The sequence below is a fragment of the Xenopus tropicalis genome, chromosome 3 (genome assembly GCF_000004195.4).
Source record: "Xenopus tropicalis strain Nigerian chromosome 3, UCB_Xtro_10.0, whole genome shotgun sequence".
NCBI classification, from domain to species: Eukaryota; Metazoa; Chordata; class Amphibia; order Anura; family Pipidae; genus Xenopus; species Xenopus tropicalis.
In genome coordinates this window covers 58,854,053-58,865,260 of record NC_030679.2, presented here as the reverse complement: position 1 = coordinate 58,865,260, position 11,208 = coordinate 58,854,053, and the positions used below count along the sequence as shown (strand labels likewise).

General features: G+C 39.2%; 1 protein-coding gene across 1 annotated transcript; it reads right to left on the bottom strand.

The window, feature by feature from the left end:
• Positions 1 to 499: 499 nt before the first annotated feature.
• Positions 500 to 4,572, bottom strand: lyz (lysozyme). The gene is made up of 4 exons (XM_002938507.4): positions 4,381 to 4,572; positions 2,378 to 2,542; positions 1,652 to 1,730; positions 500 to 734 (listed from the first exon to the last, which is right to left on the bottom strand). Exons 1-4 carry the CDS (start codon positions 4,517 to 4,519, stop codon positions 656 to 658), a joined length of 462 nt encoding a protein of 153 aa, XP_002938553.2. The 5' UTR covers positions 4,520 to 4,572; the 3' UTR covers positions 500 to 655.
• Between the last annotated feature and the right edge of the window lie 6,636 nt (positions 4,573 to 11,208).

The following is an 11,208-nucleotide window of genomic DNA, read 5'->3' as shown; positions in this document are numbered from 1 at the left end:
TACTGTATATATAGAATGTAATTGTCACAATATAAGGCTGATTAGTAAATAATACTAATCAGAGTGGGCGGCAGCAGCCACTGGTCGCACTGATCACTTCTAACATATTCCAGTATGGTGACCCCCAGTGACAACTTTGAAGTACTGGATGATTACTACTATAGAGATGCTAAACCTTTAGGGCTTTGGCACACGGGGAGATTAGTCGCCCGCGGCAAAACTCCCTGTTCGCGGGCGACTAATCTTCCCGAGTTGCCTTCCCCTGCCATCCCATCGGCGACAATGTAAGTCGCCGGTGGGATGGCAGACGCGGCGGGGCGATTTCGGGAAATCGCCGAAAAAGACTCGCGAGTGGCACTCAGGGTATTTTAATGACTGGAGTGTTTAGATGTCACTGTTATGTGTGCTTTACACACATCATTTCCCTATAAGCACTGACAGACAGGTAGGTGCATTTTGACTCCTGCTGTTTTCTGCCTGATTACAGTCGTAGCCAAAACTTCCAGAATGCTATAACCCTATGGAAGCACTCCCAGTATTCTCCTGGTATTTCAAGAGTGGTAGCACAATTATATCTTAATGCTTATATGTATCTCCTCCCTTATATATAAGAAGCTTTGCAATCAGCAGCAGCAAGCCAGGCAGTTCAGTAGAGCTACGGAAGAATATCAAGTTTGCAGTCTTTAATCCACTGAGAAAGGTCTCTTCCTTTGCAATGATTTCTCCAGCCAACCCTGTGCATGAGACACACACGTTTAAATTAATTGGATTTCCATGCCTTATATTCATGATCCATTTTACACAGAAATGTACATCTGAGGTAGATGTTTAAAAATGAATATTTAGTTTTGTCAAACATATAAGTATTCACATGCATAGGTGAACCACTAAATGGCTGCCAATGAGGGCAGATTTTAGGGTAGAGCAAAGAGGACATTTGCTTCAAGCATTAAATACAGATACTTTATATATCCCCATACTAATAGAATTAGAATAGGATGTTTGGGGCCCTATCTCTTTTCTAACTTTAGACCTGCTCTTAACTGCTATCCTCACCATCAGGTGCACTTACGGATCAGTGTACTAATTTCCCTATGTTCTAATAGGTCAAAGCCATTAATATTGCTATGTTAACAAACCCTGCTTTCTGTATAGCCTGAGATTTTTAGGCAAGCTATACTGAAGTTGAAAGGTTGTGAAATCATGGCCATTGCCTTGCAGATATTAATGCAGCAAAACATTAATGGCAATCTTTTTATTGAGCTGGGGGGGGGGCGGTTTTGGGCCTTTGTGTACTTGAAATGCCTGGGCCTATTTTGAATCCCAGTCCACATCTTATTCTAAGCCTGCGGATCTGCAGGCTGAGAATCAGTCACATGTGGCATTAGCCTTAGATCAAGCAAAGAAGAGTAAAATCTGTGCATTCTTTACAAGAATTGTTGTTAAAGGAATGTAATAGGGTAGAAGGAGAGCAATTGTGGATGCTGGGGGTGGCTAAAATGTTCTTTACTTGCTAAGACAGTTTTTTAGTATGGAGTGATTAAATATTAGAGCAATAAAATAAGTACTTTCCAATTACAGATTTTCCCAATTTCAGAATTTCCCTATTTAGGACAACATATCTGTTACAATGTATGAGTTCATTACATACCATGCTTCCATGCCCTGTGGGTCTCTTACAACGCGTTTTGCACATATCACAGACTGGGTGATGTCATCACTCAAGAGAGCTAAAAGAAAATACATCATCATTATGAACCAGGGGATAAATTGTAAGGTTATTCCTACTTAAAAGGAAGTTACTTACATTTCTGGAAGCTGTTTCATTTAATGGCTATTCTACTGCAAACAGCAATTGCTTTTTCTGTTTTGAGGAGAAAGGTTGGTTGGTCTTAGGGGGTGGGCTACTATGTTACATAAATATGTTTAGTCCCTTTAGGCCAAGGACTCACAGATGGTATGGTCCGATTGTGTTTTTTACACAGGTGGAGACAAGCAAATCCGCTCCTATCCAATCCTTTAGATCAGTCACCAAAAATCAATCATGTGAATAGGGGAGATTACAAATCTGTTATGTTTGAATATGCCAAAATATTGGTGGGACATTGCATAAACATCAAATATTCAAAAACATAGTTGTTTCCAATGTATACAGGATATAGTAAAAGACTGTTCAACTTGAGGCATGTGGTCCAAGTGTGTAGTTTAAGGGATATTTATGGAACCTTTAAGCCCAAGGGCACCATAGACTGCAACATAATTTTAATATAATCCAGATCTCTAACATGCATATGACTAACAATCGGGCCACTACATGTAAAAAGTTGTATATATTGAATATAATACAAAAACCAACACATTTGTTTTAGTACATTACCTCTGCAATTAATGTTGCAAGCATTGTGACTTCCTGGAGTCTTGTTGTCATTACACCACCAACGACTGTTTATTTGGAGAATGCCATAATCAGTGCTGTTATCTCCTCTGTTGAAATTTGTACGGTCTGTATAAAATGAGCTCTCAAAAAAAGCTGTACACACCCCTGTGGATAGATTTTTCAGTTAACCCAAAGAATATTAATTAATTCATTTGCTTTTCTTGCAAAGCAATGTCAGCATGTACAATGCCAAACACCGACTGGTGTAAAGGTCACCATAACTGGAGAAGTGGAAACTACCTGCCTGAATGCATAATACCAACTGTAAAGTTTGGCAGAGAGTATTCCATGGTTTGGTCCTAGGTTTATAAAAAAATATATATACAGCATACAAAAAAATTCTTTAAAATCCTGTGTTTATAACTTGTGACAACAGTTTTGGAAAGGCTCTAAATACCCACCAGGCACTAAGTAAGGTATGTACAAAATGTAGGGATGCACCGAATCCAGGTATCAATCCTTAAAATTATGTGACTTACTAAAACAAAACAATAAACATGGAAGTTTGACATTTTTCACTGTGCGCTTTGTGTGCAGTTCTCTTTTACCCTTCCTTGTCCTATTTTGCATCCCCAACAAAATAGTTTGCTGAGACTGCCCTGTTAAGAGTCCTAACCTTAACCCAATTGAAGACTTGTGGGAGGAATTGAAGTGTCTACTGGCCAGGCCCTAAACTTCAATTTTCATGGGCAATGGGGTGCAGGGAAACTTCATAGGCCCTCTGGGGGTGGCCCATAATAGTTACACCACTGTTTGGGAAAGAGATGTTGGACAAGCAGGTGCTTTGATATGCAATTCAGTGATGCTGGGGGATTCATGGAAGAAATTAACTTGATGTAAAGTTACGGTATCTTTATTTTAGCCTAACGTAACTATGTAACAAGCCTGCGCAAATTGGGTAATGCCTTTGATGGACTAGTGGCTTCACCAGAATTCTAGTTTTTAAACAAGAACTTGTTTTTTTTTTTTACTTAAAAAAGTTGCAACAATGCTCTATTACAGTGTAGCAGTCAGGCATTTAAATTTCTTATTCTACCAGCACTAGAGCAATTAAAGACTGGTGTCACATTGACTGGGATAGAAAACTAGCGTATTGAAAACACAGACTGGGCCTATTTATCAAAATTTGAATTTATGAAGTTTTTTTCTACTTGAATGTTTTCTTTTTTATTAAAAAATATGAATATTAAAAACTCAACTGAATTAAAATTGTGTGAAATCTCAAATACCTTGTATGTGTGAGTTTACAAGCTCAAAAAAAAACCTTGAAAATTTCAAATTGAAAAATTTTTTGCATTTTGCCTAGGGCAACTGCCATTGACTGCAACATGAACTCACAGCACAAGTTTTTAAATGCCAAAGTTTTGTTTTTAAGTTTTTTGTGCTTACTATATAGCAAATATTTGAGTTTTTGAAAATATAGTTGTGCAAAAAACTTGAATTGTGGAAAAAACTTGAATTTGAGCATTGATAAATCACCCCCTTAAAGTTGGGGACACTTGATGTAGGCTATTTATAAGTGGAGTACCTAAACCTCCCCCAAGCAAATATATTATTAACAAATCAGACAAAAATAAAAAATACATAAACATATAGATATGTAAATAAAATACAGTCTTTCCAAGGGCTTTTTGAGAAAATGAGTTATTATAACTTACATTTTGGCTGGATATATGCACATAGAGAAAAGAACTGTTATCTCTTTTTTCATGAATACAGATAGTTAATACATTTAAATTAATGGAGCACAACATCACCAAGAATACTCAGCCATAATCTCCAGAGAAGTGATGCAATAGCCGCGGTATTGTGTATATTCACTACAAGGTAGGTGAACAAAACAACGATACATTTTCATAGTTTCAAAATCTTGTATCTAAACATTAACGGGGATAAAATGGGAAATTAACAAAGGGTATAGACCACAATTCAGGTTCACTTACAGTTAGGCAGGCTGTATCCTCGATACCCATCAAGTCCCATCTTCTTCATAATTCCAGCAAGTTCACATCTTTCGAATAATTTTCCATCTGTGACTGTAAAAATAAAAATCCCCCCCCAGAAAAGCACTGCAGAGTTCATGTCTGAGCTAGAGAGAGAAAATCAAGATACTCAAGGGCTTTCTGTTGCTGCTTTTTTTAAGTGGCAAAACTCCACCTCTAATCCATACTGATATCCAAGGAGGACTAGAGATAGCCTGACTCACTTTTAATTGCTTAATGCATTTCCTTTTATTTCAAAGTGAAATCAGCGCCAAAGAAAAGGTAGAAAGGCACTGCAGTAAGCTAATGGGCCTCTTTTAAGGGATCTAGCACATGGATCAGTGAAGTATCAACTATAACTACTACACTTAAGGGCTCTGGTACACGGGGAGATTAGTCGCCCGCGGCAAAACTCCCTGCTCGCGGGCGACTAATCTCCCCGAGTTGCCTTCCCCCTGCCATCCCACCGGCGAACATGTAAGTCGCCGGCGGGATGGCACACGCGGCGGCACGATTTTGCGCAAATCGCCGAAAAAGACTCACGAGGCTTTTTCGGCGATTTCCCGAAATCGCCCCGCCGCGTCTGCCATCCCGCCGGCGACTTACATGTTCGCTGGTGGGATGGCAGGGGGAAGGCAACTCGGGGAGATTAGTCGCCCGTGAGCAGGGAGTTTTGCCGCGGGCGACTAATCTCCCCGTGTACCAGAGCCCTTAAGTGTAGTAGTTACAGTTGATACTTCACTGATCCATGTGCTAGATCCCTTAAAAGAGGCCCATTAGCCTACTGCAGTGCCTTTCTACCTTTTCTTTGGCGCTGATTTCACTTTGAAATAAAAGGAAATGCATTAAGCAATTAAAAGTGCATCAGGCTATCTCTAGTCCTCCTTGGATATCACCACTGGCTTTGTCAACTGCAGCTGGTTTCTTTTTTTATATTTTTTAAACATTCCATTCATGTTTTGGTGCACTGTATAGTTACAACCCAAGTGGCAGCTTGTAAACATATACTTCACTGTAAATGGCTACTGGTTCATGCAAGAAAAATCGCAGTCTGCAGACATGTCTGGTGGAAGTACATTGATGACGTGTTCATACTCGGGGGGGGGGGTAACATTGAGTCATTGATGCAGTTGGTTGAATTTTTGTTTTTTCAATAACTGCAATACATACATAAAGTTTACTTTGCAGGCTAGCCAGAGTGAAGTGTCATTTGAAGATATTCTTGGCAGCAATAATGCCGACACTTTGATAACAGATTTTTGCAGAAAAGAGATGGGTTGTGATTCATTGCTTCAACTCATTGCTTCTCTTCTCAAGTTATCATCAAGTTAAGAATTGCTCAGAATGATGCTTTATGTGAGAGAAGATGCAATGAATTGGAAATATGACTTAAAGATAGTGGTTGTCCGACCTCTTTATGGCATGCTGAGAAAAGGAAAGTAATGAATTGTCTTGAAGACCAGTTTGGGTCTTGTTGTATGAAACAAATACTTCCAAGGATGGTGTTTGTCACTAATTTTAATGCAGCTGCCCAAAATGTAGCTGGGTCTATTAGGAAACATTGGCCCTTAGGTGTTTATTATTTTATATTATTTAGGCAAGCCTTTGAAAATGTTCAGTAGTGTGTATTAGCCCATAGACTATAATGATGTATATCTTTTTATCTTTACTATTATGATATGTGTATCATGTGACTATATCAGGTGACCATATTATGTGACTCAAAGGGTCTGTAAGGTGGGCTAATCAGACATTTATGGCTTCATGAAGGGAGTGGATGCTTCTGAAACCTTAACTTTCCTGCTGTCTGGATAATGTCCATTTTTTTGTCATGTGAATCTTTACTTTTCAGGTGCAGACTAATTGGAATTCCCTACAGACATTTACAGACAGAACCAGGGCAAAGTGTGCATCTGGTTAGTATTTTAAACATATTAATTTCACTAATTATAATATTCCAAGAGGATAAGCAGACATATTTTGAAATTTTAGGGCAAAGTAACTGTAAAATCCAGGAAAATGTTGAAAAAATCAGGGAAAAAGCACCCACTGAAATACATTATAAATTGGTGGGACCACAAAAAAGATTATAAAGTGGAAAACTTAAAATCAGGTGCTTCACTGTGGGTTTCACTGTAGTAAGCTCCTCTTTCACACAAGGCAAATCACGGTCTGTGGACACAAACTGCTTTGTTTATGTGCCCAATAATACCCACAGTAATAGCTGATAATAATAATAATAAATGATTGGCCACTACACTGGAGTACAATAATTGCTTCCAATCAGCTTAGAAAAGCTACTGCGCATAAAATGAACATGCACAAGTGCAAACAGGAAATTAGTCAAGGTACCATAGGGGTGCTAACTTTACTTGGCTATAATGCATTTAGAAACTGGTAGGTGGTATTGCAAGCTCAGATCACCTTTGATTGTTTTAATGGAATACTGTCATGGGAAAACATATTTTTTTTCGCGAGTCTTTTTCGGCGATTTCCTGAAATCGTCCCGCCGCGTCTGCCATCCCGCCGGCGACTTGTTCGCCGGTGGGATGGCAGGGGTAGGCAACTCGGGGAGATTAGTCGCCCGCGAACAGGGAGTTTTGCCGCGGGCGACTAATCTCCCCGTGTGCCAGAGCCCTAATAGAGCTTCTCCTGCAGAATCCAGTATTGAAATCAGTTTTTCAAAAACATGAACAGATTTTTTTATATTTAATTTTAAAATTTCATATGCCAAATTCTTAATTTCCGAGGGTGCCACAACCATGTGACCTGTGCTCTGATAAACTTCAGTCACACTTTACTGCTGAGCTGCAAGTTGGAGTGATATCACTCCCCTCCCAGCAGCCGATCAGCAGGACAATGGGAAGGCAGCAAGATAGCAACTCCCAGTAGATATCAGAATAGCACTCAATAGTAAGATATCCAAGTCCGGCTTGGGACTCCTCCAGTTACATGGGAGTAGGAGAAACAATAGGTTACCCGAAAGCAGTTCTAATGTGTAGCGCTGGTTCCTTCTGAAAGCTCAGACTCAGGCACAATGCACTGAGATGGCTGCCTACACATCAATATTACAAGTAAAAAAATTCATTTGCTGGTTCAAGAATAAAATTTTAAATGGTAGAGTGAATTATTTGCTATGTAAACAGTGCAATTTAGAAATAAAAAGTACCCCATAAAAATAATGACAGTATCCCTTTAATCACACCAGACAAGTCAAGATGATGGTGGAATTCCCTACTGTACTAAGCTCCTACTGTAATAAGCTAAATGTTTTTTTATATATTAATGGAAGGGTGTTATGTCTCCAAAAACTGCAGCCAGTAACTTTGTGTTTCGAAATGTTTATTGAGTTGTCTTAACATGACAATATAAAACATGAAAACTAACAGGAATGGTCAGTAATCCAGGGAAATGCAATAATAACATGAGCCATAGGTATATAGGCTATATAGTGTGGTGGGCTGGAGGGTCCATAGTACGTTATGCACTTTGTATGCACTAGTTTCCTTGTAGAAAGCCAAGATAGCCATGCTGCCAAATATTTAGCAAATTGTGCAGGTGCTCTGGCAGATAGTTCCTCAGTTCTGCATATTTTTATAAATTTCCAAAGCCAGCCTTTTATAGTAGGAGGTTGTGATGATTTTCAGTTCAGTGATATTGATAAATTAGCGGAAATAAATACCTGAGGTTTTGTGCTAGTCTACTCCCAGTATTCAGGCACAACAAAATAGGCAGCACTCACTCAGCTAACAAATTTGCCAATGGGTGCACAATCCAACAGGGTCCCTCCTCTCCTGTACATGTAGATCCAAACGATTATAGACAGCACTCCATCTATTTCATTAAAATGCCTTTATTGTCACAATAAAGGCAGCAGCAACCAGTCAAGCCTAATTGGCTCTTTATCAAAGTCCCAGTATTTAACCAGAGATTTAACAGACCTCCTCCCAAATGGGCCACATTGTAGCACATGTACAAAAATGTAGAGACTCTGTCCCTATTAGCAAAAACATTTTTGATTCAGCAAAACATGAACTTCTGAGTCTGAGCTGGTAACAATAATATAACACATAATATAACACATAATATATACACGAAAGAGGTTTTCAGTCTGTAGTTTTGTAGAGAGCCATGAGTGGCAAGTTTGATAGCTTAGACTGGTACTGGGCAGCATCTTACATGTAGTGGGCCAAACATTTATCCTACCATGTGTTCAAGGGCCAGAATTTATTAAAATGATGATGTCATATAAAGCCATCCATTGATCACTTAAAGGAGAAGGAAAGGCTAGTAAAGAGTTAATCTCAAGCTGCAGGCATACCTTCAGTTCTCACAATAGTGCCCTTAAATCTCCCCATATTTCACCTGTTCAGATGATCAGAAGCCAAACAGGAAGAAAAAACACTGAGCTCTGTAAAGAAAGTTCCCATAATGCCTCACTCCTGCATAGACACCCAGACCAAGTGAACATGCTCAGTTAGTAAGACTATGAATCAGCTTCCTGCTGATTGGCTCAGATCCACATTCCTAAGTGAGTTGGGAGTGAGTTCTTAGCATTCTTGAGGGAGGGAGGAGCAGGAAAGAGCAGAGAACAGAAAGCTGCGTGTTTTGGCACAGGAATTACAGACACCACTAACCTTTTTTCAGAGTGCTTATGGCTGTATTTACATAGACCTTTCTGCTAAAGCTTACTTAGTTTTTACCTTTCTTTCTCTTTTAAGCAGATTTGGGGTCATGCAAATCTAAAGGATTAGGAAACAGCACTCAGATTTACTCTAGTTCATTAAAAGGATGAAGTAATGTAACACAAAACTAAATAAAAACAGTTTATTGAAAATCTAAATCGCCAAACTGATTATCACAAAGTGTGATGGTAACAAACAATAACTGGGACTAGACCCCGCATAAATTCACTACCTTAAGGGCTCTGGTACACGGGGAGATTAGTCGCCCGCGGCAAAACTCCCTGCTCGCGGGCGACTAATCTCCCCGAGTTGCCTTCCCTCTGCCATCCCACCGGCGAACATGTAAGTCGCCGGCGGGATGGCAGACGCGGCGGCGCGATTTCGGGAAATCGCCGAAAAAGACTCGCGAGTCTTTTTCGGCGATTTGCGCGAAATCGCGCCGCCGCGTCTGCCATCCCGCCGGCGACTTACATGTTCGCCGGTGGGATGGCAGAGGGAAGGCAACTCGGGGAGATTAGTCGCCCGCGAGCAGGGAGTTTTGCCGCGGGCGACTAATCTCCCCGTGTACCAGAGCCCTAAAAGGTTTGTAAAATAATACAATGTTATCTCATTCATTAAAAAAAAAAGGTATACATAAAAATATACCTATATTTAGGGCCAGATTTATCAAAATTCAAGTTCATCGAAAAAAAAACCCCACAAACCCAAAAAAATAACCGTGACAAAACTTGTGTGACTTTCCTTCTCCAATGCTAGCTTAAGAAAAAAATGCAATAGAATATTCTCCCACATATTTTATTGTAGTAAAAAAGTTGCACACTGGCAAAAATCACATTGTTCCAATTATTTCTAATGAGGCTAAAAAACTCAAATGTTTTATTAAACTGGGAAAATGAATAAATAAAGTTAGTGACAACTGATTCCTATTGAAGCTTTTACTTGACAATTTTTCCTAGCGACTTCTCGCAGATTTTTCTTTAATAAATACCAACATTTCATGGTTCCAGTTTGACAGTTAGACCACTGGTTTTTAACTCCCTTTTAAAGGGAAAATATACCACTCTTTGTGACATGAGCTTATTCAGTTGGGTTATGTAAAAAAGATGCACAACACATCTGAACTTCCAGAAATAAATCTATTTTTACACAGATATATCTGATGCCACAGACTGAAGGGAAACCAAGTTACTCATTAGAACCATTTTTAAACCCCCCTTAGGCTCACAGTGTCATGCAACCCCTACCTCACCTCGTTCAACTGTGAAGTGATAGTTTCCCAGGACTAAAAGAGCAGAGGAGGCTGCATCAGGGCAGGGGGGCAGGTGAGTTTGCTACTCTGTGCCATGTCCCTCTGAAGATTTTTTTCAGGTCTCAGTGCAGAGTAGTTGTGCCACTGACCTTAAGTGGAAGTTTCTTAAACAAGCATAAACTCTGCTAAAGTAATCACTCAAAAACCAGTAGTACATTTCTTTGTAATGTTGGAAACTTTTTCAAAAACATTTTATTTACTGCACCCAAGTACTCCATTTTGTTGCTATTCATTTCCACAATATTATGTCAGTTTGCATTGCATCACACAAAAATAAGGGAAAAAAAAGTCCACTTTTACGAAATAATGCCAGAAACAAGTCTGGCTTCCCTTTCTAGGATTTTATTGTGAAATAAAACAGCAGATCTAAAAGTTTCTTGGAAATGATTTCTTTTATTTATTTAATCGTTGCTCAGGGTGCGGCACAAAATAACTGGAACAACAGATGTATAACTATGTCTGTGCATTTCAGTTAAGGGAACTTCTAAAACTAAAGTAATCATTCTATGGTTCTTAAAGGGCTAGACCTTAGTCAGAATTGTTCATTTACTTTCCTCAGTATATGAAAATGTTATGAATAGAAACCAAAGTTTTATAATGTTTCATTGATTTCTATTTTATAAATTATGGGCACAAATAAATTCTCTGTAATCTGAGTTTGTAGTTTATTTTTTTGGAAACACTTTTGTATTTTGTCTGTACTTTTCTCTTACATGCTCCCTGCGCTTCCCCTAGCTCGGCCTCCACAGTCTCTCCCAAGGCCTCATAAGGGCCAAGTAAGGTCCAAAACATTGC